The following is a 27,038-nucleotide window of genomic DNA, read 5'->3' as shown; positions in this document are numbered from 1 at the left end:
TGCTCCCGTGTTTTGAGACTCGTAACTCCGCTGACTTTTATGCCTACTGTGTGTAGTAGGACACTGCTAGTGATGATGACAGAGTATAAAAAAAAATTCAAATGTACTAAAACTCCCCAGGTAACAATAGTTCAAATCAATCCTTTTCTCATTTTCCAAATAGAAAAAATCATATATTTGATGCAAAATTCAGAATTCTTCTCGCCAAATAATTGAAAAAATGCATATACTATATTCTAAACCATATAGGCGGAGGATGCAGTTAAATAGTTCATCAAAAGTTTTTACAACCTGCATAATTGTAATATTTACATAAAATGGCTTTCTGCTGTCTGAACCGATGTCACATTGGGAGGTGTGAATAATCATAGCACTTATTCCCATGTGACTTGTCATCTGATCGGGGTGAGCCAGACACTGATGCAGTCTGTGTGCTCATTTCACTGTCACCTTCCTTGCTTACAAATAACTCCTTATTCTCCAAACATACAGAATTTAAAGGGAAATTGTCCCCAGCACAGACCCCCTTTACTGCTACTAATATGGACAGAATATGAACCTGTAGTGCCGCTTTTTTTCTTGTTACAGACCCCCTTTAAACTGGGGTGTGTAGAAAAGTCAGAATTTGATTCAACTGGAGAAAGGTGTATAGGTCCTTATTTTATATTTCCAACTGTTTTTGAATCCAGCTCTATTTTATTATAATAGTAAGCATACGGTATAAAATATTACGAACTTTGTTTCTCCCAGTGACCCCCCTAAGGGCTGTCATACTCATATTTTCATATTTAAGTCCATCAATTTTTTCTATTCTTGCAGTAAGATACATTACACTTTCACATTACTTGTTACATTACATTGTGATAAACTTTTTATAGGAGTGAGGAAAGATTGTTTACTTAAAGGGTTTGACCTGTGTGAGTGGATGTAAATCTCTCTGTATAGGTCAGGGCCGATGACTCTTAAAGGAGAAATCCAGCGAAAATTTTTATTAGAGTATTGCATTGCCCCCCCCCCCCCCCAAAGTTATACAAATCACCAATTAACACTTATTATGGTAAATGCTTATAAAGTGATTTTTTTCCTGCACTTACTACTGCATCAAGGCTTCACTTCCTGGATAACATGGTGATGTCACGACCCGACTCCCAGAGCTGTGCGGGCTGTGGCTGCTGGAGAGGATGATAGCAGGGGGATGCTCAGTGTCCTTCCAGTGCCCTGTGTCCCTCAGTGTCCCCCTGCCATCATCCTCTCCAGCAGCCACAGCCCCCACAGCTCTGGGAGTCGGGTCGTGACATCACCATGTTATCCAGGAAGTGAAGCCTTGATGCAGTAGTGTGCAGGGAAAAAAGCACTTTATAAGCATTTCCTGTAATAAGTGTATATTGGTGATTTGTATAACTTTTGGGGGGCAATGCAATACTTTAATAAAAAATTTCACCAGACTTCTCCTTTAAGGATTTTCTTAAAAGGGTTGTCCCACCATTAAGACTTTTTTTTTCAGCAACAGAATGTATAATCACAGGAGGTGCCATGAATGAAGTGGCGGTGTACACTAGGCAGTTGCTCTACTCCAAAGGGAGATCCAAGACCCTGTTCTCGAGATGGTGATGGTGGGGGAATGTGCCAGCAGTAAGGCCTCCCAAGATGATACACTTTTTTATCCACAGATTAAAATTCAAATCCTAACAGTCCGACAACCCCTTTAAGGTCTCCATACACCAGAAGAAGACTGGACTTCTTATTAGAGATAAGCGCAACTCGAGCATATTCATGTCCAATTGTTCAGCATTTCAATAGCGGCGGCTGCAAAGTTTGATGCAACTCTTGAGAGTCCAGAAAAACTGGGATATACTGTATGGCGGTATCCATGTTTTTAGGACTCCCTGGGCCTGCATCCAACTTCTTCGGCCATCAAGCTAAATGATCAGACTTAAGCATGCTTGAGTTGCGGTCAGCTCTGCTCCTTATATATCCATTGATCTTTAGGAAAAAGACAGTTGGGAGAATTTCAGTCTTCCATTCTCCCTAAAGATAAGCCAGAGGTGTCTAGCTGCGATTTTCTCTTCTCCGCCCTTTGAAAACACATACATGCTCCACTGGGGCATGTCTACCAACTAGGGTAGGATTGCCCTGTGAACAACAAGTGAGTGTGGCAGTGCTTTTTATACAGTACTCTGTAGCGTGTCTAGAGACTAGAAAATAATTCCTAGGGGAGTAGTACACTTATTCGCTTATATTGGTTCAAGGTATACTGCTATTTGTAGAAGATGTGGTTTGCCACTGTAACTTCAGATTATGACTTGATGGTGTCACTGGTCAAAGTTGTAGACCTAAGGGTTCACATTACAGTTCATGCCTCTGATACATTAGCAAAATGTCACAATACAACGCCAAAGTATTTGTGCTCAAATTGAAACAGGTTCCATTTAATTCAGTGATCTGAACGTAGTCAGCTAGCGACCATGTTTAGGCCATTTTATACAAGTTCTGCACTTTTTAGTCCAAGCCAAAACTCGGAAGTGCTTAGAAAATAACCCAAATGTTGTCAGAAAACGTTTAGGTCACTGAAATCAATGAGGCCCATCATGATCTGCATCCGATGATAACATTTTGCATAAATTATGATTTGAACCTGGCCTAAGCTGCCCATAGACATAAAATTATTCATCCACTCAGCCTGGTTCATGTAAGTAGGGAGATAGGAGGCTTCTACAGGACCACTGGCCCACAGACCAGAGGATCTTATTTCATATACCCCTTCATCATTGTCAACATATCATACATTTTGGTAAAATTAGTTTCTCAGTTCTCCGTCAGTAATTCTTTCTTTTTTTTTTTCTAGTCACCCCAGAGGCCATTGGTTTTCTATCTGCAGTGGGTGTATTCATTGTTCTCCTGGCAATTCTTTTCCTCCTTATAAATAAAAAGTTGTGCTTTGAAAAAGTTGGGGACTTCCCATGTTTGGATCAACGTGGAAAGAGAAAAAGGCCAAAAGAAAAATCTGGCGTTCTACAAGGACTTGGTAAGTTTTGCATTGTTGAGAGTGAACATTGGCAATGTTTTATTAGTTTCTTCTATTTTACTGTGACCAAATCATGGACTGACTAATCTTTTACACTGTGTCTAACCGTTACCCCCTAATACGTTCCTTGTGTTCTATCCAATTCATTAATGTTGTGTATATATCTCTCTGCATGCTTTCTAATACATGTAAGTAAAGCTATATAAAGCCGTCTCTATGTGCTTTGTGTATGTTACTAATATACATGGTGTTTTTTTTTTTTTTTTTTTTTTACATGTTTTCAGTTTCTTCCTTTGTACAAAATGATGTCAGGGCAGAGAAAAATCAGACATGTTGAGTTTCAAAACCCAATCCTTCTGTTGTCCTAAAAGAAAAGACTTTACCAAACGTGACTGGCAGGGGCTTTCTCTTCTTGGCTAAGCCAAGTGTGCACTTGTATAAGGCGTAAGGTGGCATAGCTGTCAGCTGAGCGAATGTATGGCACCAAATGTCATTCTCAAACGTATATAAAACACTAAGATACACAGTTAAAGGGGTAGTCCATGGCTGCTTTGCTCCTAATCAACATAACACCTGTCCATAGTTTGGTGTTGTAGTTAGCTTCATCAAACTGTAATTTATTTTTGTTGCTTTTGCCAATTCCATAGATGTTACGCGGTTGGATTGGAACCTAAGACCCCCAATGGTGTAAGGCAATGATGCTAACCACTGCGCTACTCTGCTGCAGTGCGGCATCCATCTATGGACAATTATTGAGCGGTTTTAGGAATAGATCAGCCATGTTTTTCTAATCTCAGATGCCCCATTAAGGAGCAGTAAGAATAATAATTTCAGTACTTACATCACTCAAATCAGTCCCCGTTCTCTAGTAGGGCTCACAGTCTGTTTTGGGTAATACTCTATTGAGTCTACTTTGAGTTGTATCTATATTCTTGTATTAGTAGTGTTACCAAATAAAGGCTTTTCAACCCTTGTTTCGATACCTTCCTCACTATCTAGTTTTCTCTGCATGAACCTTTTGTATGTGTGTTAAATCTAACAGACAACTCCGAGAATTTCATTCCTATCCATCCGTTTTGTGTCATTGAGGTGTAATTGTTACTAACATCTGTGTCACCTAAGTTTGCTTTCCGAGTGCTGGGACTCTTGATGTCTATATTGTCTTCCTGTTGTACCATCTGAGTATTTATTTCTGACCTGCATTCGTCAAGAGGCAGTGAGTCTATTGTACCTTATTTCTTATTTGCTGGATAATGTGATAGATAAGACTCAGGTTCTCAATACTATCAGAAGGATCGGTACGTGATACTACCGAACGGTACTCACAAACACTTCCTTTGATGACATCCCCCATATTTGTGGTCATGTTCTATTTTGGGGTAGGAAATTGATTTTATCCCTCCGACACTACTGAGAACATTAAAAAACACAGCTTATTATTATGTAAGAGCTGGTAGTATACAATAGACCATCAAAACCCCATATTATTCCAAAAATGCTAAATTGTTAGGAACATCAGGAGATAAGCTCTACTCCAGAAGGAAGAAAACTACCCCATACTAGACAAGCAATACTATCGTCCTGGAGGAAGAGCCACCAATATCACGGAGCTGAGCAGCCTGATAAGCTGAATGCAGATAGGAACAAAGCAATTCGCATTGTTCCTACTGGAAATTCACGCATCTATAGTTTGGATGATACAAGAAGAGCAGATATCCCAAGTCAGGTTGGTTTTGTGAGGAGAATTGCCCTTATATGGTCCAGAGTTCGGTTTCAAAAATTTTCAAAAAGAAAATTCACTTATTTCTTGCTATGTGATCTTGTACTCTGGAAAAAGAAAGTATTTACTTAAACCACCAATTTAGAAAACCTGAGAGGTCCTCTTTAAGTGATTCCAGGTCTCTGCTAGCCTGATGGCTTTCAGATAATGATGGATACATAGGGCACATTATGAGACTAAGGATTACTGGTTAAGTAGCGGAAAATGGTTTATGTAAAGGGAGTAAATCTATAGATTAAAACCTTATGAAAACATATGTCTGGATAGACGTTGGATAATGTACAAAACACAATTAAGGTAAAATATTAGAGCAGGATTATGTCATTATGAAATGTATATCTTACATATGCAGGTCAGTGTACAGTATAGTCTAGTTGTGTAGAATAGGAAGGTGTAGAAGGTGTAGGTTCAGTAGTGTAGATTAGGAACTTATATAATATTTACTCATCCTAAAACCGAAAGCACCTTAATTTCAATAATGCTTATTCTGTAGCTCGCGGACATAAAATTCTGGAGAACAAGCAAATTTGAATACTCGACAAACAAATTCTGGTCATGGTTTTAGACATGGCTGGCCAGAATTTCTTCCAGCCGGTTTCTTCTTGGATATCTCGAATGTGTGAAGCTGTTCATCTTACCGGAGGGCCCATATCCGAACCAGTCAGAGATTTCCCTAAAACAGACTCAGCAGTTATCAGCGACCAAAGTTCGGAAGTGAATGAATATGATGCCAACCTTGAAGAATTTCCTGAAGAAGACGAAGAATTTCTGTGTGAGAACCCACCACTAGTTCATAACTCAGATGCCGAGTCCTGGACATCTGAAGAAGAGGAAACCAATAACCTAGAAGTCATTCCGGAATTAGCGAAAGGCTCTGGAGAGCAACGGAGCCATGAAATGTCCAGATCTATCCCAAAAATCCAGGATGACAGCCTGTTACTAGATACACTCCCAACAATCCCAGAAGATGAAGAATATTTGAATAATCAAATAGAAACTCTCATAAGAGACCTTGAAACGCCAACTTTTAGCACTGTAGGAACAATTAATGGTAAGAAACTCTTCAGGTAAGATCTTGGTCATTCTTCTTCTACTCAACACCTTGTCTCCCCTGGAGTTTATGAAATTGATGTTCTAGTTGACACAGTTACATAACGAAAAACTATTTTTCCAAATAATAATCTCTAAAATGTTTATATGCTGCAGATTCAAAGCACATAATAATGCTTTGGAGTAAAGCCCATAATTGCCGTAAGATGGATATGTTCTTTTTACACATATCTGTAACTCTAACCAATAGCGTACATGAAAAGTCATGGAACTGGAAGAACTAGCCTGTATGAGAAGACAAGTATTTCCCAGCTACTAGCTAGGGTTCTCTGGTTTCTTTGGTTACTTGTCACTTTTATAGATTGGATAGATTTCTTTTATTCTGTCCCGGGAGGTTTGGTAAAGCAGGTAACAAATCCAGACTATATTGCTGGGTAAGAATTATAGAATGTTTTACCTGCTGCACCAAGCACTTTCTCTTTCTCTAGAAGAATTATATTTGGTAGAAATTACAAAACATATATATTTTAGTATTGACTTTAGCATTGATGTTTTTCTTGGGGATCTAACGCCATTGATCAGTTGACCAAATCTGTGTCCATTATTGTATTGTGCACCAGGAACGGATCTAAATTTGATAGTGGCTGTGCTTGGTGTTGTGACTCATTTTCATTCACTAGAATAGGGAGGAGCAAAGTGAAAAATTTGCTTAATTGACAAAGTGAATTTTTGCATGCTTCATTTTAAAATTCATAAAAAAAAGAAAAAAAAAATATGCTCACCTGTCCATATTCCCCCAAGGTCCTCTTCTGTGTCCCTGTGCCTACAGCCCCATCAGCCAATTACTGACTGAGACAGGACAGCTCCATGGCCAGTGATTGGTTAAGCAGGATATCACTCTCCAGACAAGAGTGACAGCCTGCTCAGCCAATCACTGGCTGTGGTGCTGTCACATTTCATTCAGTCACTGACTGGCTGAGTGGGCTGTCACTCTCATCTCTGGAGTGAGGCTGGAGACACAGGGACACAGAAAAGGACACTTAGGGAGCGCGGACAGGTAAGTTGGGCACCAAAACTGCACTAAAACAGCTAAACAAGCTTTAGCTGTTTTAATGAGGTTTGTTAAGGTTTGGTTCGCAAATTTTTTGCCAAAATTGTACAAACCTGGCAAGCCAAATTTTTCAAAACTTTACTTATCTGTCTATACTTCAATAGGAGCTAAAATGCCATTACCGAAAGTACAGAGTTATGTCTGGTTAATATTAAAGGGGACACAGTAGTTGGTTTAAAAAATAAAAAAAGTCAGAAATTAGGGCAGCACAGCATTCATCTGAGTACTCCCCCTCTAGATCTTAGTGATCAGCTGTCCAGGCATAATGGAAATTGTAGTTTTGATACAGGTTAAGGGACACTGGCATATTTATTTAATAATACAATTAGAAGAGTGTAAAAAATGCTTAAAATGATAATGTCACCCTCCTTACTCTATGTGCTGTTCTCTGCACCAAAACTTGTCTGTGTCTTTCTCCCTAAATTAATTTCATTTCATCAGTGGACACTGTCACCTAGGCGGGGCTTAATAGTAAGTGGGCCCTCACCTAGGCGGGTCTTAAACTGTCATTAGCCCCCCTGTCTAGGTGACACTACGCACACATGAAAGAGTAAGGGGCGGGGTGTGAGAGTATCACTTTAAAAGTAATGCATCTTCAAGACAACCCTTTTCTGTATGTTCTGTTAAGGCTTTTGGAGGCTATAGTAGGTGGAGGCCTGCTCTGGCGGTTACATTTTATCCTTGTATCTTAGGATCAGCCATTCATTTTAAAGGGTGGCAAATATTACCACATTTATAGTCAATAAACATGTTTGGAGCTATTAGGAAATAGGTTGAGTTAGTTGAATATCCCCTTTAAGAGCTTTTAAATGTAGAAAAATTTAAGCTGCAGCCTACCAGCAGTTGTGTGCACTACAACTCTCAGCATGGTTGTGAGGACTATGGAAAGGTAGAGTTAGACTTTTCCCTTTAAAAATTATTTCTCATTGACATAGAATCCCTCTACCACCAAATTGGTTAATAGTTACCTATTTTATCTCCTCGTCGTTGCCACATGAAGCAGGATAATTGGCCTTTATCTAACTAGAACTCTATGGATATTCTCCTTGTTACATTGGAGGCGAGGTTTTGTCTTCCAGAATAATCACATTTCCTGTAGATTAATAGACCGTTATGTCTACAGACCATTTAAACCCACTGGCCCATTTTCTATTATTTACAAAGGCCGCTTGTAAGATAAGTTGTCACAAATGGAAAGTTATGTCGAATGCTTTTTGTTTCCATGGAAACAATTCTGGACACTTATTGCAGATACGGTTTTCCGTGGCGCTATAACAGAGAAAATAGATACACTTCACTTAGCGAGCGCTGATGACATAGGACAACGGGTGCTCCGGGTGCTCTCAAAAGCCGGCTTTTCAGTCCACTTTATTTTTACTAATTGATATAAATGGTAATTCTTTTTGAATGAAGACTTTATAGTTGATTGACTTCAGAGCAACCTCATCATATAGGTCAGGTCCACACGTGTTTGGTGATAGTTGCCCTCCAGATTAAAAAAGGAATTTTGTGATCCAGCATAGATCGTCCGTAAATCAGATGCTATGCCCTATTTCAGACTATGCTGCATCTTAGTAGTTTGTAAACCTTGGACATATTGTAAGTGAACCTCACCTAAAGAGAAATTACGTTACTCAATGTTGCTCAATATACTATAAAGACTGCTTTTAAAAAAGGTTTCTCCATGACTTCTTCCCTTCATTGTATAAGTTGGGGGCTGAGCTCTAGGGACCCTCAAGGTCATGGAACCATTGTACGTCCATTGTTCTTCAAGGCACAGTCCCATACATACATATGTGGCTTTGGCTTAGCCCTATACACTTAAAAAAGCTATGCTGCTGTACCAGGATAGCCACATTTGTATTTGTAGTGCTGTGCCTAGATAGGTTAACCAGATAGTGAGGGTCCTATAAGATGGACCATAGGATTGGCAATTGGTTAAAAAAGAACTGGGACAAAACCTGAAGAAGATCAGAAGACTGGTGTGAACTTCATCAGTTCTAGAATTTTTCTTAAGCGTTCTTTAGGGTAGCTTCACACGTACCGTATCGCAGCAGATCTGCAGCAAATTTGACTAAATGAATGAACACAGCATTAAATCCGCACTGTCAAATCCGCTGCAATATGGTACATGTGAATCTACCCTTAAAGAGAACCAATCACTAGAAAAATTGATACTAAACTAACCAACTGTGCTTATACAGCGCCTTACATCCTTCTCATACATATGTATTTCGCCTGGCCCTGTAAAAGCTGCAAATGTACTTTGATAAGCCCCGCACTGCATGCAAATGCGGGTCAATTAGTCACCTAAGCGTTTCCTGCTTATGAAGGAGTCAGGGCCCAGCGCTGTAATCACACCCCTCTGGATGTGATTCAGAGCGCTGTATCTATTAAATGGACACCTGAGGGCAAGCAATGCCTTCCGGAACTTGTAGTAATGAGCAACTGCTCAACCAGGAAGTTTAAAGGGAACCTGTCACCCCCCGTGCTGGGGTGACAGGCTCCCGACGCCCCGCTACAGCCCCCTATACTCACCTGATCCCGCCGGGTCCCGCTTCTCTCCGTCATTCTCTATGAGCGTTGGACTCATCTCTCAGCACGCGCGCCGGGCTGCAGCGGCTGATATCTCCGTGACCCGACCGGATCCAGAAGCGGGACCCGGTGGGATCAGGTGAGTATAGGGGGCTGTAGCGGGGGGTCGGGAGCCTGTCACCCCGGCACTGGGGGTGACAGGTTCCCTTTAACCACATAATACAGAACTAAGACCTGCGGTTGCCCCACCCTTTAAGCCCACATGGAGATGGAAGGTGGAAGAAAGCCGTTGTCTCTTTGTATGGATATGTGTGTTGGGAAGATGGAAATTTTTGATGCTTTCTAGAGATGAGCGAATCGGGTTCGGGTTCGAGTCCATCCGAACCCGAACGTTCGGCATTTGATTAGCTGGGGCTGCTGAACTTCGATAAAGCCCTAAGGTTGTCTGGAAAACATGGATACAGCCAATGACTATATTCATGTTTTCCACATAGCCTTAGGGCTTTATCCAAGTTCAGCAGCCACCGCTAATCAAATGCCGAAAGTTCGGGTTTGGATCGACTCGAGCGTGCTCCAGGTTCCATCATCTCTAATGCTTTCTTTTGGGTGATACTCTTAAATATACCTGCCTAAGCTTTAGCTTACCTTTTGACCTTTGGAAATAGAACTTGTAGACGAGTGAGCATTCCCATTGTAATATACACTCTGAGACTTATAGATTACAATTTCCTGCCGGCAGCAGAGGTTCGCTGTATGTCTTCGGCTAATGGCTCCCTGCTGTGCATGCACTCGCTCCGTATAACCACTTCACATCAATCCTCGTACTCCAGTCCCAGTATGAGTCTGATTTGATGACCAGATAATAAGTGCATCATATTCAGGAGTAATCAAGAGCTAAATCCATTCTACTCCCATTGTTGGTTTTTATGAAGATGTTTTTCTTGCAGCATGCAGAATGTATGGTGTAAATTGGCCTTTTATCTGGTGCAGGCTCTTCTGAAGTGCCCCTATTTTTCTCATTCAAGGACATAAAATGGCACTTCTGTACATACCTTTCTTATATTGCCTTAAGAGCCTCAAATATTCTCCCCAGTCTGATAATGTTGCGAGGGGTGATGGGGCAGAGATATTGATTTATCCTCTGATTTCTGATGAATTTTCCTTGCTGAAGAAGTTTTGTTTTTTAGTTTTTCACTAATAGCAACGATGACTGCCATTTTGTTGGCCAGATCAATTTTTGTGAGTTCATTTAGTTCTGTGGATTAGAGGCATTTAGAGCCTCATGAATCAATGTGGTAACGGGTTCTAATAGAATACATGGGGTGATGGGCCTAAGATGAGAAATAGGGTGCCCCCTTGGTGTGGTGGGGACATACCTAAGGATATGAAGAGAAGAGAACCTTGCAAGAGCCCAGGAGAAGGAGCCTTTATGGCAGCCCTCTGAGTGCTGAGCACTTCCCAGACCCCTCCTCTCAACTAGAGACCACTAGAATGGCGGCTCTAGGGGTCTCCTGATTGGACTCTAGAGCCATAAGAGGAGGGGCCAGGAAGCGCACATAGCTATGGGTACTTACTGATAAGGAAAGGGGAGATTCAGGGAGGACAGCCCGGTACTATATCCCCTGTCCACTGGTTGTGTATTTCAAAAATTACAGATTATATGCGAGTCCTGTGATAGAAAAAATTGCTGGATTGTCCATTTAAAAAATATATAATCTACAGGATTGGGCTATGTTCACACAACATATATTTTCCTAAAATCATGGCCTTTGTGGACGGCTGTGATGATTACAAGAATATACGTTGCATTGCTTTTTATGGGATCCCGGATGGAGCGTATACACATAGTATATGCTCCGACCGGGATCCCTAGCGGCGCCGCAAACAACTGACATGTCAGTTTTCTGCGGGCGCAATTCAGTGAATAGTGGCCATAGAAAACCATGTCAGTGCACACTGTGGCTCCGGCCACTCGCTCCATAGTGTGCTGTGGGGAGTTCTGATGTGGGTGCCGCATCAGAACTCTGCGGCCCGAAAGATCATCTGGCTGGTACTGCAGTACTGGCCGGGATGATCTTTTCAGAGACCGTCCGGTCTCCTACAACATGTGAACATGGCCTCAGGCTGGGTTCACACTACGTTTTTGCAATCAATTCATTTTTTTCATCCGCTTTTGTAAAAAATGGATGGAAAAACTGATGCATTTGTGTACATGACTTCCATCATAAAAAAAAAATGGATCGAACAGATATGTTTTTAAAAGAATGAGGTCGACTATGTCTTTGAATCCGCTAAAAAAAAAACAAAAAAAACAAATCCGTTTTGATCCTTTATTTTATAATGGAAGTCAATAAAAAAAACGGATGCACACAAATGCATCCGTTTTTTTTTTAATCTGTTTTTTTTTTTTTTTTAAACGGATTGCAGAAAGGCAGTGTGAACCCAGCCTTAGAGAAATTGTTGTAAACTTTTGTTCTCATTTGGAAGTTCTAATCCAGTTAAATATAAAGTTCAACTCACATTTCTACAAAACATCTAAATTTTTCACGTCATTTGTATACATATAAATGCTTAGTGAAGTGAGGACATATTTTTTTAAGAGCAAAAGGATTGGGCATTAGAAATTCAACATGTCTGATCCCTCTCTCCCCCTGGAAAGTCAGGAGGCTGTCCTGCAGAGTTCTGTGGGTTTGGCTGCTACATGTTGAATGTGTATGGGGGTCTTAAAGTTTTCTGATTAGCAGGGTGTAGGCACCCAACACCCCAGCTTATCGGTTTAGCAGATGAGCAGGGTTTGAAGCAGATGGCTCCACTGATTGTTTAGTGGCCTGCCAGGATACTGCAGCTTGGCTCCAATTAAAGGGAATGAAAGCTACACTGCAGTAGCCAGGCACACATACAACCATCTGCTTGTGACCATGTTCATTGTGTATATGCCATCTGTGGCTCTGCCAAACAGCTCAAAATAGACTATTAATGTCTGACAGTCATCGCCCTGCCGACATTGATGGCCTTAAAACCCCTTTATGCTGTATAACCATGTAGAGAGACATTCCGGCTTGTCAGACTGTATTTGTTTTAGTTCTACTGTGTGTCAAGTATATCAAAGTTTATATCTTAAAAAAGGTTATTCTGTATATCAAGATTATTTCTTTATGTTTAAAGCGACTCTGAACGCAGAATCTGCCCTCCCCAAACCGCTTGTACCTTCGGATAGCTGCTTTTAATCCATGATCTGTCCTGGAATCTGTTCGGCAGGTGATGCAGTTGTTGTCCTAAAAAACTACTTTTAAACTTGCAGCCCTGTGTCAAATTGGTGTCGCCTAGAGTGTCTGTGCATCAGGCTTTCACCACCCCTCCATCCCTCCCCCACCCCCCCGCCCTCTTCATCATTAGGAATGCTCCCAGGCAGAATTTTACCTTTTCATCACTTGTCTGAAAACTTCACAGGTGCCTTAATGATCCAGCATATGGGCAGTGTTCAGACAGGTGATGATTAAAAGAAATCCTGCCTGGGCCATTCCTAATGATGAGGAGGGCGGGGAGGAGGGAGGGAGTGGCAATGCAAGCCTAATGCACAGACTCTCTAGGCCACACCAATTTGACTCAGAATGCAAGTTTAAAAGTAGTTTTTTAGGACAATAACTGCATCACCTGCCGAACGGACCCCAGGAGAGATCTTGGATTAAAATCCGACAGTACAAGCGGTTTGGGGAGGCAGATTGTGGCTACTGAGTAGCTTTAATACCTGCACAGATAATATGTTCATTATCATAGTATATCAGTTATCTGCAACCTGAAGCTCTCGATGAGCAGCAAAATAAGTCCCAGGATTTTGAAGCAACCGGAGAGCCACTGGTAGTCACTGATATATTTACTTGTCCAGAACAATCATACAAGGATCTCAGCAGGTTCCTACCATCAGTGGAGACCAAGCTGTGAGGTTTGATGCGGTCACCAAGTACTGAATTAAAGTATGATGGGTTCATTGTCTTCTAGCAGCTTGGAAACCATGGGATGCAGGCCTCATCCTGTTACTTTTAACTGGGCCAGAAGGAAAGTCTAGACCCTGTATTTTTCTTTCCTAGTGAACAGTTATGGGGAAGACGATGAACTAACTACATCTTCAGACAGTGATGAAGAAGTTTTTAAGCAGTTTCAGATATCAGTGTCGCGTTCTCAGAGCTTTCGCTCTATGGTGTCTGAAAAGGCGACACAGGCCGGCTCTGAGGGCAAGCCAAAGTTCAGCCGTCTGTTGTCAAACCACGAGGAGCTGAGCACAGAAGCCTCTGAATGTGAAGGTATTGCCAGGAAGTTGCAAATTGTTCTGAATCTGCAGCATTTTGACATTTTTGGAGCATGGGAAAAAATCACAATATTTTTCTCTACGTTGAGCTTTTTTCTTTTGACCCCATTGGCTTGTGTTACCTTATTTTAGTCATCTTTGTTTCCATATGCTTTGAATGCTTCATACATTTGTGACTTTTACATTTCATTTCATATTTACTCCAGCATTGCAGTTATGATTTATGTTTTATTTGGCTTTTTATGCATATGTATATGTTGTGGGATACGTGCATGTAAAGCAATAGCAGTTTGTATAGTCTCTTTTTTATTTGCTATTTTAAATGGATCATGATATTTCATTTTATATAGACAATATAAGCACCTTTACTTCAGTATGAGAAATGCAACTAAGCTATGGAGACCCTATTACATGTACTACAGCCTCATTAATATTGCAGTAATACAAGAATAATGATTAGTTTCAGAATCCATATCCATTCTCTTTGATATTTTATGGTATCAGACAGAGCTTCAATTACTTTATTTTCACCCATGGACACTGTTATAGGGTAGTGGGGGGTAGAGTAATAGGGTAGTGTTTTTACATCATAAAGTGAGAAGCCGCCCTATCATTTTCATGTAATGATAGGTACATTTTAATAAATAACAAAGTGAATAGGAAAATCAAAGTATAAGGCCCCTTTCACACATCAGTATTGTTCTTACCATCCATTGTGTCCAATTTTTTTGTCCTCAGTCGTCAAAAAGTCATTTGCAATGCATCTGTATTGTATCGGTACACAAAAAAACGAAGTTGCCTAAAAAAAATGGATAGGGAGGCAATAGATCCTTACATTACGGATGCACACAGATGTCAGTATTACCGTTTCTAGGGCTGCATCCATGTTATGGACCTTACATTGCCTTATCAGTATTTTGTTCTGTAAAGATCACCAGCATGGATCAATAACAAAGACTGATTTATGTGCGAGGGGACACAGAAATCAATGGATACAATACTGTCCATTGATGTAACCTGGGGTTGCTAGTAGTGATGAGCGAATACTGTTCGATCGAATAGATATTCGATCGAATAGTGAGATATTCGATATTCGGACGAATATCCCGCGAATATTAGAGAAATATTCGATATGCGTTCAAATCCCCCAGCTTCCGGTTTCACCCTCCAAATGGTCAAATAGATGTTTTTCACTAATCGAATACTTGTTCCCATAGAGTTTAATGGGATCGAATATTCGAATATTTGCGGGATATTCGTACGAATATCAAATATTCGAATATCTCACTATTCGCTCATCACTAGTTGCTAGGTGTTGTTAGCAGTGGGCCAGGAATGATGATGCCCACCCCCAGGTATACAAGCACTGGGCTTTGTAAAGGTAGAACCAGGTGTGTAGGTGCAGGTGCGGTGCTTAATAAGGAGCACAGAGTCCAGCACTTAACAAGAACTTAACAAGGATCTACAGTACAATACAGTGATAGGAAAACATAGACATTCACCAAAAATACGGTATAAGAGGATGCTTTATCTTAGAGGATAACGGAAGCTATAGCTTGGGTGCTTGTAGTATAGACAGTAAGTAAAGTAGTAAAGTTGAATAGGTTAGGTAGTGCAGTTGAGTTGAGTTGGTTAGGGGGGCCTTACCTAGGTAGTGCAGTATTCTGCTGGGATAACTGGTAGTGACTTGGTGAGGAATCTCGGTTTAAAAAAGAAGAAGGAAAGAAGATCGCCTCATACCAAACAGGTCAAGCGAGTGTCAAGTTTGGCAGTATCAGTCCCAGGCTTGAACTACTGGGTGAAGATAACCACTCAAGGTTCCCAGAGTAGGCTGAGCGAGTTCTAATGGAGTACTTCAGCTTATGCTATTTGCTCCACTGCGGACAAATCTGGGCTCTGGATTGTCCAGACTGGTGTAAGTATCCTTGCCTTAGGCAAGGTAGAACCCTGGTGACCCACGTTTGGGTTTAACAGTGCATAGCTTTTTCCTCACAGACTCTCACAAACAACTTCTGTCTCTCTCCATTTCCAACAACTGACTAGAAGCCCTCCCAGGGCCCTGGCCTAAGCCAGGCCTGGCTGTAAACTGCAGCAGCCACTCTCTCTTTTTGTGTCTTCTCCACTGTAGACAACTGGACAAAAAAGACCCTCCCACCAGGAAGTACCTCAGTACCTGAGGAAAGTGCTGGAAAGAGTGAGGTGTAAGAGTGTGATAGGTAAGAACAGTGTGTGGCACCCAAGCTAGTGATTGGCTAACACAGGACAGTGAAACAAATCAGGTTAACTCTTTTCTCTTCAGCTGTGCACAAAGAACAGGGGAAAGTGAGACACCAAGTGGTGATGGTGTGGAAAGGCACCCATCATCCCAGAGTGTGACACCTGACGGAGATACCTTTTTACAGGTGGAAAGCAGAACTTAGTGGCACACCTGTACTGGGACACTATGAGTAGGGATCAGTGTTTGCACAGAGTATTATACTGATGTGTGAAAGGAGTCTAAATGTTCAGTTCAGTGAGTCAGTTGTCTCCAGGAAGAAGTAAACTTGCATTGACCATTAAGGACCAATTATTTAAGGTGCGTGCTTCTGATTGCAGATAAAACAAATGTTCCCATAAATTGACATATTATACACATTATGCACAATGACCCAGATTTCTATTGCTCAGAAAGCATGATTTTCTTATATTATATTTATGAATAGTATTTATTGATCGGCAGTGCTTCAATGTTTGCTTGTAATTTGTGTTTTGGCCTTTAAATATCAAGATCAGATAACATTATTTAAAGAGGGTGACAGTGATATAGATTTGATAATTGTGACCATGTGATCTGTTTAGATCTGGATGTTATTAGTTACCAATCCTACAATGAAGAAGATCATGTATCTATACACTCCGCCCCGGCCTCCGTGGCTGGTGGGAATCAAAATGCTACCAGACTGGAGGCTGACCCCATCTGTAGTCAGCAGATCACAGAGGGAAGTCAGGAGATGGAGACAGCATTCAGCAACAATGGCTTTGAAGAACATGATGATACAGATAACTCATCAGGATGGACTCCAGAGGTAAGAGTTTCATGTCTTGTCTATCATCCAACATTGGACACTGACTAGCAATATGCTTAAGCCCTCCAGCTGTTGCAAAGCTACAATGATTGGACAGCTTTTGCACCATACATGTGATCATCCAGCTTAGCTGAGCACTCATGTATCCGATAGGGAGGGGAGCGTAATCCGTTGATAGACTCCTCTGGTGGCGACTTATCTCTAAAGTCCCTATTACACGGGGCGACATAGAGGAGCGAACAAGCGCTGTCAGCGCTCGTTTGCTCCTCGTTTCCTGCTTGCTGCTGCCACTATTACGCGTGGCAGCAGCGAGCGGGTAAGTGCAGGGGAGGCCGCAGGGAGCTACGGGGGGACTGTCCTGGGATTGCCAGATCGTCCGGGCATCCCAAAGAGGATAGCGGCGAGCAGATCACTGTCATTTGTCTTTCAACATGTTGACATCAACGATCAGCCGACATCGTTCATGTCAGCTGATCGATGCCTTCTCTTATGCTGCATTTACACAGAACGATTATCGTACGTGTAAACGCAGCGAACGATCAAACGACGAGCGAGAAATCGTTCATTTTGATCTTTCAACATGTTCTTAAATCGTCGTTCGCAAAAAATTCGCTGATCGTTCCGTGTAAACAGTCGTTCACCTATTTTACCTATGTGCGAGATAGGCTTAAGTGATCGCAAAATGAATTTTCTGTACGATATATCGTTCCATCTAAACACTGATCGTTATTAAAAGAAATCGATACTTCGAAATCGTTAATCGTACGATCGGGCGAATTGTCGCTCCGTGTAAACCCAGCTATACACGGGATGATTATCGGCTGATATTGGCTGATGATCGTTCTGTGTAGTAGGGCCTTTAGAAAAGTAAAAAGAATGGGCGTGGAAATTCAACACACCCTATTTTTTTTTTCTCCAACATCATCTTCTGGCGGGAATCAGGTGGCCCCCATACATAACAGACAGTCATCCATTAGCTGTTTTTTTCCATCCATCCGCAGGTTGTTTATGGTATTAAAGCGAATGTACCATCAGTAGGTTCACTTCAAGTCTTGGCCATGGATAGAACGGCGCCGGCGCGGGTTCCTACATACGTCGCTGTTCTATTCCTGGGCACCATCTGGGGGTGAAGCACTGCTCTTGTATAACCCCTTTAATAAGCTGGCCATGCAGATTATATTAAAGTCAGTGGGACCGGCCATCTGATATGAATTAGGCCTCCTAACCCTCTTGGGGGGAAAAAAAAGTATTGGGTATGTTGAATTTAAATGCCCTATCCTTTGTTTTTCCTTGCAATAAGCCCCTCTGGTGGAGTTTAACAGCAGATTTCTGCTCATTTAGAATACAAGAACGCATAGCCAAGCTGATCATGCATGTGTGTGTGAATTTTTTCAACAGTATTAAAAACAAAACTGAAAAAAATCGAAACCGGTAAAGCTGAGCCCTTATTCCATTAATCTAGCCTCATTTACTCTCTGAATGCGTCCTCTCTACTTCTTTCCTCCATGGCTTCTCCGTATTATTTTCATTTCATCTAATCTCATTCATTATGAATAGCACGCAGTGAATAAAGGCAGATAGGTCTTCTTGGAAAAGATGAGCTTTTAAGCTGGACTTCCCTTACAGAACTCGAACCATCGCAGCATCTCCATTTACTGAACAGCCTGCCCTCAGATCATGCTCACACATAATCCTATTTAGTCTACTTTTAGTAAAGTTACCCGTTATCCATGGAAACCATTACATCACTAATCTGGTGCCCGGTTAAACTTTCCAACTCGATAGCATGGAGGGAGATGATCTCCTACCTATAAATTTGTTTAATCAAGGCTCGCTTGTGTTTCCATAGAATTTTTTCTCGTCTGCATAATAACCCCCCCCACCCCTTTATAATTATAACACTAAGAACGGTCTGATTATCCCATTTACATTCAGAATAATATTACATTAGCATACACTTCAATTATTTTGGGTGTTATAATTATATAAGCAAATATTCTAAGTGGTTTAAAGACAGGGAATAAAGAGGTTTGTTCCAGCATGAACTGTACATTAGAGTTTCTTTTGCTTCTGAGGAATCCTGGAAGTGGATTAGTAATTTACCATAATAATGGCAATAAATATTTATATGATAGTACATGGAAAGATAGACAAGCGTATTCCTCTAGAATCAAGAGATCACTACTGTACTAGACAGCAGGTGCAACGGTTGTGCGCATGCGTGACTCACTGTTCTTTTCCAAATCACTACTTGCGTCCCAGCAGTCAGATCCCCTTCAATCTGACACTTATCTCCTATCTTTCTACTTTAACTTAAAATATCACTTTAAGAACACAAATGGTTTTCAAAAGGAAAACTTACCCTAAAACCAGACACAGCTCCATACACTGGATAGTGGCTGTACATGGTATAGCAGCTTGTTTTATTAACTTGGCCTACACCAACCTGATATTAAAGGCCAACAGGCCAATAATATTGAAGTCCCAGAAATTGCCCTTCATTTTATATGATAAACATATCAGCAGATAATAAAGTTGAACCTTCTTAGGATAATCTTCATGAAAGCTGTCACCACTCATGGCTTGTCTGTTTTATAAACTTCATGCAATGCCAAAAAAATAACAATTCAGGAACATCTTTTCTTATAGTTCAGTGATGTGTAATTATTCTTTTAATCTTACTTGAAATGTATGACAACTGGGCGTGGCTGATAGGGGCGTGTCCTTACAATGTCTTGCACTGTTAGCTCTGATTGGATAGTGTCAGACACTCCCCCAATTGGTAACACCGGGTTGGTTATTACATACATACATTTCTAGTAAAAATAAAAGAGCAATAGCACATCACAGAGCTATACAAATATGTGATCGGGGATTGTCATTTCATAGACATTGCCTGTATTTGCTACAGCAGTCAGTTTATGAGTTGTGACAGGCCTTCTTTAGTACTTTTTCTAGGGTCAGCAAGCTTGCCGATTTGGGTTTCCACCTAAAGATGCCCTTTATTACTTTATATGGCATAATATTGCATAGTGGATAATTATTTTAAACAAACTGTTGTTCGCCTTCAGGACCAAGAGGACAATCTCGCTCCTACCATCCATGAGCCAATTTCCAAATGTGGAGACCTGGATATTATGCTCAACTACAAAGCTGCAAGCCAAAAGCTGACTGTAACCATTGTGGAAGCCAAGGATGTCCCAGATAAGGATCGTAGTGGAGTAAACTCTTGGCAAGTCCATGTTGTGTTACTACCAAGCAAAAGGCAAAGGGGGAAGACCGCCATTCATAAAGGCCCTCAGCCTGTGTTTAATGAGACCTTTACATTCAACAAACTGGAGCCTGAGGAAATGGCGAACAATGCTCTTCGCTTCCGCTTGTATGCTGTACACAAGATGATCCGGGAAAAAATGATGGGTGAAAAGCTGCTCTCCTTAAAAAAGATTAAGTCAGATGAGGAAATCAGAAAGACATTGATTTTAGAACCAAGAAGTAATTTAAGTGTAAGTGTGTCATCTCTGGTTATTTACCTACTACAGTAAGATAAAGGTTTGTTATAGTGTGCAGTCACCGCATGTGGACAAAAACCATGTCCACATGTGGTGGCCAATGGCGTCAAGATTTATCAACCATTGGCTACCACTTGTGTACTGGACTGTACATCAAGCTATGATGGAGGCCACATCAAAAGGCCACTTCCTGATCTCAGGACTAGGGATGAGCGAGTTTACAGTACAAATGAAGCACTTCGCTAGCCTCGGTTGTTGGCTTGTCAGCCTGCTGCCTTTAAACTGCGTGCCGCTTCAGGTGCTGGGAAAAACCAGATCCAATCCTGAGAAGCTTGGAGAAGTTTCTCAGGACTGGATGCAGCGTTTCTGAGGCACCAAGAGTGGTGCATCATGGACTTTAAGGACAGCAAGCTGACAAGCCAACCACCGAGACCAGCGAAGTGCCTCACTTCATTTGTACTGTGAATTTGCTCACCCCTACCTAGGTCTAGTGAGGGTCACAAAGGTTGGATCTCTACTAGTGTTGGTCATGTCAAACTGTGCAGGTTTGGCAACGTTCTCCTAACCAGAACGCCCGGCATTTGATCCACCAGAAGATAGATGCCACCCTAGGGCTGCCAGGAAAACATGGATACAGCCCTATGGCATCCAATTTCTGAAGCCTCGGGGAATCAAATCTTAAAAGTTGGGTTTTGGAGACCCAAGGCCTCTTTATCTGGAAATCACTAAAAGTTGTCTAAAACTTATCCAGGGAGGCAGAAGATGTGCCATACTTATTACAATGATGCCTGCAATGTGGTAGATTAAAAGTCTTCTTATACACTTTCATCTTCCTTATGTAACCTCCTGGTTGGCACACTTTGGGAAATATTACAATTTTGCCACAATGATGTCACTGTTGATCAGGTGGTAACTCTAGATGAAGCTTTTGCACTACTACTTTAAGCTGTGGCTGTAGCCCAAGGCATGCATACCATACAGGCAGAAAACGAGGCCACTGCTGGGTCCTTGGAGATAAGGGACTCTCTGCAACGGTGTGACGAGAAACTGAATATGGCCCATTTCGCTAAAAGGAGTTAGATGTTTGACCCAAGGGTCATGAAGAAGGTGTAGAAAGACAAAAAAAGAAAGACAAAACTCAGCACCACTGCTGCGGCACTCGCTTCCAATCCAGTGGTGTTTGTTCCATCAACTGGTCACAGATGCAAACCATACAGGCAACAATCCCTTCATCATAGCCCTTTCTTACAGCAACACTGCCACGGATTATGTACCACGTACAACCTGTAGATAGGTGTGGTGCCTCAGTGTTTAGGAAGGTTGGTCATTTTTGGACAAATATATACTGTACTTTCCAGCTTGCTCTTCTATCAGTTTCGATTATCCTTCTTGCTTTCTATGTTGAGGTTTTCATGAAAATAATCCTTACCTAATCTCTTTTCTTATTTTCAGAGTGGTGAATCCTTGCTTAGCTTCTCTGCCATCTCTCGCAGTGACAGTGTCTCGTCCTCTCAATCCCTGTCACACGGCGGGGTGCCTGAGCTGTTAGTGGGGCTGTCATATAATGCCACAACAGGGCGGCTTTCTGTACAGATGATCAAAGGAAGTCATTTTCGCAACCTCGCCATCAATAGACCACCTGGTAAGAGACACTCAGCTTATTATCAATATGTTATGTAACAGGGCATGAAAGGATACATTGTTTACCTAACGGAGACAGAGCTTTCTGTGAGGACAATGGAAAAATAACATAGAGAACAGCAGCCTTTAAACTAGAGGACTGGAGTTTGATCACACGACCCTGTCATATGTTTATGGGACAAATTGTATCTGTAAGGTTAAGATCACATTGCGTTCCAACCTTCTGTCAGAAGTATATTTTTTGAGAATTTTACGATGTGTACTGACTTGGAAGGCTTCAGTGTAATCCACTGTATTTCTATCACCCATAGGCACCTTTGTTTAATTTTTTTTTAATTTTCTGCTACGCTTTTGCCTAGAAACTATGGACTATGCTTTCTCTCTGTTTGCTCTCTGTTGGAGGCCTATGGACTTGTTTGTGATATGTAATGGAAGCTTTAGTTTAAAGAGCCTATTAGAAGACTCAAACATTGTGCAAGGAGGGCCCAGCAAAAACGATTGCATGATTGGCCTGTTTAATAGGGCCCTTACACTGACTAAGGGCCGTATTAGATGGCCTGATGTCAGCGCTCGCTTCCCTCTCGTTCCCTGCTCGTTGCCTGTGCTATTACAAAATGGCTGCCTGTACGTTCCTTAGATCATTCGGGTGGCCTATTAAAGTCAGTAGCACTCTGCTGCAGTAGACTGTCGATGCACACATTGTGATCTTTCAACACGTTGGAAGACCACGATCTGCCAACATTGTGCATTTCAGCTCATCGTAACCCTTCAATGTGTGCTATTACACTAAACAATTATTGGCCTGAACGGTCAGTAATCTTCCAAGTAAGGCCCATAATCGTTCAGCGTAATAGGGTCTTAAGGATAGGTAAATCTGCCCCAAATTTCCTTCTAAAAATAATCTGAATATTAAGCTAGAAATACCAACTTTTTGGCCTTTTTGGCACTTTTGAGTGAGACTGAGACAGCGCATTTGCTTTTCACGCAGAGGTAAAGTGATAACTTGTAAAGAGTGTGAGGGATGTAAAAATACATCCGTCTTGTAAAAGAAAGGTGAGGTAACAGAGACAGGCTTTTATTTAATGTTTATTAGAATGTAACAAATTTCTTCCATATTCCTTTGGGCATTAATTATTGCTTTCCTTGGGTATAATATATGGCAAATTACAGAGCAATAGAATTGATTGTACAAAGCACAAGGTAACTGTGTAGGTCCAAGGATTTATATGTGTATAGCCAAAGCCTTATGAAAGGTTGTATAGTTGTGTAATAGCAAATGTGGCTTTGGTAGTAATATGCTCAGGGTCTGCATGTGACTCATGAGACTTCAGCTTGGTCTTTCTCACTGTCCTTGTACATAGATCATGTGTGAATACACATGAAAAATATATTACGCCTTGAAATGATCAAGGTGAAGTGTGTCGTAAGTGATTTCTTACTTAGTAGCCCATTATCTAGCAATCCTGGAACAACAATAACTCTATAGATGACTGCTATATCTCACTTCCCTCATATTTCTTGAACAACATTTTAGGAATGGAGCACTAGCTGTAAAGCCGGCCAAGAACTATTGATTTCAGACCACCTATCACAGGGGTGTGGAACTGGCAGCCCTCCAGCTGTTGCAAAACTACAATTCCCATCATGCCTGGACAGCCAAAGCTAAAGCTGTGACTGTCCATGCATAATGGGATTGGAGAGCCACATTTTGATACTTGTGATCTATTACCATTGATTTGATGGGATGACACATAGTATTTGGTTAGTAATAAGAATAATAATTAGTAATTTGGGACAAAACAGAGAAAAAGATTTTTCTTTTCCTTACTGTCTTTTTCTGTATCTGTTGCATTCCTGGTTTTGGTTAAAAATACCAACCAAAATATTATGGGGGACATTTATGAAGGGTCTGCCTGAGGTGTACACCAGGGAGAAGGTGCAGATTCGCCCCTTCTCCCTGGCGTATGCCTGCCATATTCCCCGCTCACCCTGCCTACAGGCGTAAACCATGACACAATTCCACACCTGCTGGAAGTAGGTGTAGATTTGTTGCGTGGGCGCAGGTTCAGGAGCTCTGCATACGCTTCTTACTGAATTTAGCCAGAGGAAAGGGGGCGGGGCCTAATTAAAGTCCAAGATATGATAACGACTGTCTTCATAAATCCCCCTATGTCTTCAAATAATTTTTAACATCAAAATCTCAACATCAAATTGAACATGCATCTTTTGTATTGGTGTGTATTAGGCCATGATATTCTCTGGTTGATCCAAGGTTTCCCAGATGCAACAAGACCCTGCAAAAAAAAAACATATAGCTTGATTCTAAATACTGCCCTTCTAAATACTATGGAATATAAGACTATAACAGCCCTGTTTTCCAGTTTTGCACTTAGAATACTAGAATATCCTTTCTAGACCCTACTTCACAGGTGTTATAGGAAGTGAGATGGGAAGTGTTTTCACACGCTTTTCAGTGCATATTTTACACTTTATACTCAAATAGACAAAGAAAAACAAAAAGACGTAAATCATTATGGGAGCTGTGGGTACAGAGAATTGAGATTCAAATGGTCTTTTTGTGTGTGTGCTTAGAGCATAAAATTTAGGTTTTATGTTTATCAACTCCATTGAACCATTACTCTTCAGGTCATATTCACAATCTGAGAAGATAAGGTTTGTAAGCGGTTTGGCAAGGCCCAAACTTTATAGAACATTATTAGCTATTTTTCTGCTGTAGAGTCTGTGCAACTCCTTTATATAGCTAGTTGCTATGCTGCTCCTGATGCCAACAGCTTGTTTATTGCTGTTAGTTTAAAAGGGTTATTCCAAGATAAAACTATACATTACCTATCCACAGGCTTAGCAATAACTAGCTGATTTGATTGGGTCCGACTGCTGGTCTGATTACAAAGACTAAGAGTCTGTACTTGGCCGATTACCGGACGTTCTGGTGTAACAGCGCATATTAAAAGACCACAATCAGCCAACATGTTGAAATGGCCTGATCAGGTCAATGACATCTACTGTATGTCGCTTGCAATAACTAGGGCTGCCTGGGCGATCCACCCGCAGTTCCCTGCAGCCCCTCCAGCCCCTCCAGCTTGCTGTCTGTGCTTGAAATAATAAAGGCAGCGAGTGGGGAATGAGGAGGAAGTGAATGTTGACCTGACAGGTCAGCGTTCGCTTCCTCCTCAACATCATGCCATGTAATATGGCTGTTATGGGGATATATGAGGCTGTAGAGAGGGAGGAGAGCACACTTAAAGCATACCTATGCAGGAGAATGGTAGGAAATAATATACTCCACCGGTATCAGCCTCTGTGGAAGGGCAAGAAGATCTATAAGGGTTTGTCCCATGAAAGTTTCTCCCTTACATTTATACTATAAGAGCACAGGCATTTCAATATCATAGAGAGGTTCGCTCATCTCTAGTTATAAACCATACTCCAATATCTGTCATCTAATCTCCAGATATTTTTCTTTCCACAGATACCTATGGAAAACTCTCACTGTTAAATTCCAGTGGTCACGAACTATCACGTTGTAAAACATCCATACGAAGGGGCCAACCAAACCCAGTCTACAAGGAAACCTTCATTTTTCAAGTGGCTTTGTTTCAGCTTACTGACGTCACACTGATGATTTCTATATATAATCGTCGCACCATGAAAAGAAAAGAGATGATCGGTTGGATTTCCTTGGGGCAGAACAGCAGCGGAGAAGAGGAGCAAAGTCATTGGTTGGAAATGAAGGACTCAAAGGGTCAAGAAGTGTGTCGATGGCATACTCTACTTGAAGCCTGATGAACTGTTTCATTATCAAGATTCATATATAGAAATATAGGGGTACAAATCGGCATGAGAAAAAGTAAAAAGGCGGGATATATTTTTTACCATACTATAGTTTCTAGAAGATGACTGAGAATTTGCACTTTACTCAGATGTTTTTGAGGGAACCTGTACAAACCAGTGGTTGACATCTAAAACCAAATAAAGTGAATAGAACTAAATAATAGGTTGCTGTAATAGAGGAGTAAGGTTTGTCCACTGTTTCACAACCAGTTAGACTGTTCACCTGTATTCAATAGTTATATGAATACTAAATTGTCAACTAGACTTTTAAAAATCCATTTGACATCAGGTCTGGCGGTGTTGCCCATTGCAAATATTGCAAATAATCAGATCCACCATTCAAGGGATTTTTTTTTTTTTTTTTTACATAGGGCCCAGTGTACTGCAAAAAGAACCAAAAAAAAGCCTACCTGCCCAAGTACCTGCAGCTGCCATTCCAGTGGATCCTGCTGCCTGGTGCTCTTGGCTTTTTTTGTTTCTCATAAAATGTTGATTCTTCAGCAACTGCCTGAATTAACCAATCACTTGCTTGGTGGGGGGTCACCACTGCAGGCAGTGATTGGCTGAGTGGGCAAGTCATGGAGGATTGGTATGTCATTGGGAGCTTGGAGACATAGCGCTTCTCGTTGTGTTTTATGGCATACCTTATACCCAATAGTCTGTTCTAGTGCCAAAATATACAAATTTGTCGTAATATGAAAATGAGGGGAAGTGTCCAGAGGGCGTTCCCCGATTTGGTCAGAGAGGATGCTTGTAAGATTTTTTTTTTATTGAGAGACATCCCTACTTATTCTAGGCTTATGAGTCCAGTGGGGGAAGTGACTTAGTAATTGACAGCCTTCCCTGTATACAATAAATCATACTACAATACTAAATCACAGAGAAAGACCGCCCACTGGACACTTGAACCCACAAACTTTTAACCTTATTCAACAGGATTATATATCAATTTACTAATCTGCTTCTGCTCTATGACATAATACTCGTAGGTTACATAATATGTTCAATGTGACTGGTTGCATCCCAACAACTTTGGAAACTGAATTAACCGGTTAATACAGCGCTCATACATGGACATGTATGTACATTCTAAATAGAAAAGACAACTCTAACCCCACTGTATTTATTGCTAGGAAACTATGACTTTGGGATTTTTTAGTGTAC

General features: G+C 41.2%; 1 protein-coding gene across 3 annotated transcripts; it reads left to right on the top strand.

The window, feature by feature from the left end:
- The first annotated feature begins 2,945 nt into the window (after positions 1-2,945).
- Positions 2,946-26,346, top strand: SYT16 (synaptotagmin 16). 3 transcript variants are annotated; one of them, XM_069950418.1, is made up of 7 exons: positions 2,946-3,025; positions 5,299-5,856; positions 13,590-13,802; positions 16,646-16,872; positions 19,944-20,375; positions 21,834-22,023; positions 25,513-26,346. In XM_069950418.1, the coding sequence occupies exons 2-7, from the start codon at positions 5,361-5,363 to the stop codon at positions 25,824-25,826; spliced, it is 1,872 nt and encodes a 623-aa protein (XP_069806519.1). In that variant the 5' UTR covers positions 2,946-3,025; positions 5,299-5,360; the 3' UTR covers positions 25,827-26,346. The 3 variants fall into 3 exon arrangements, with proteins under 3 accessions (XP_069806519.1, XP_069806517.1, XP_069806518.1); XM_069950416.1 differs by lacking the exon at positions 13,590-13,802; XM_069950417.1 differs by lacking the exons at positions 2,946-3,025; positions 5,299-5,856; positions 13,590-13,802 and adding an exon at positions 15,954-16,023.
- The last annotated feature ends 692 nt before the right edge of the window (positions 26,347-27,038 follow it).

The sequence above is a fragment of the Dendropsophus ebraccatus genome, chromosome 13 (genome assembly GCF_027789765.1).
Source record: "Dendropsophus ebraccatus isolate aDenEbr1 chromosome 13, aDenEbr1.pat, whole genome shotgun sequence".
Taxonomy (NCBI): Eukaryota; Metazoa; Chordata; class Amphibia; order Anura; family Hylidae; genus Dendropsophus; species Dendropsophus ebraccatus.
This window is presented reverse-complemented; position numbering and strand designations above follow the sequence as displayed.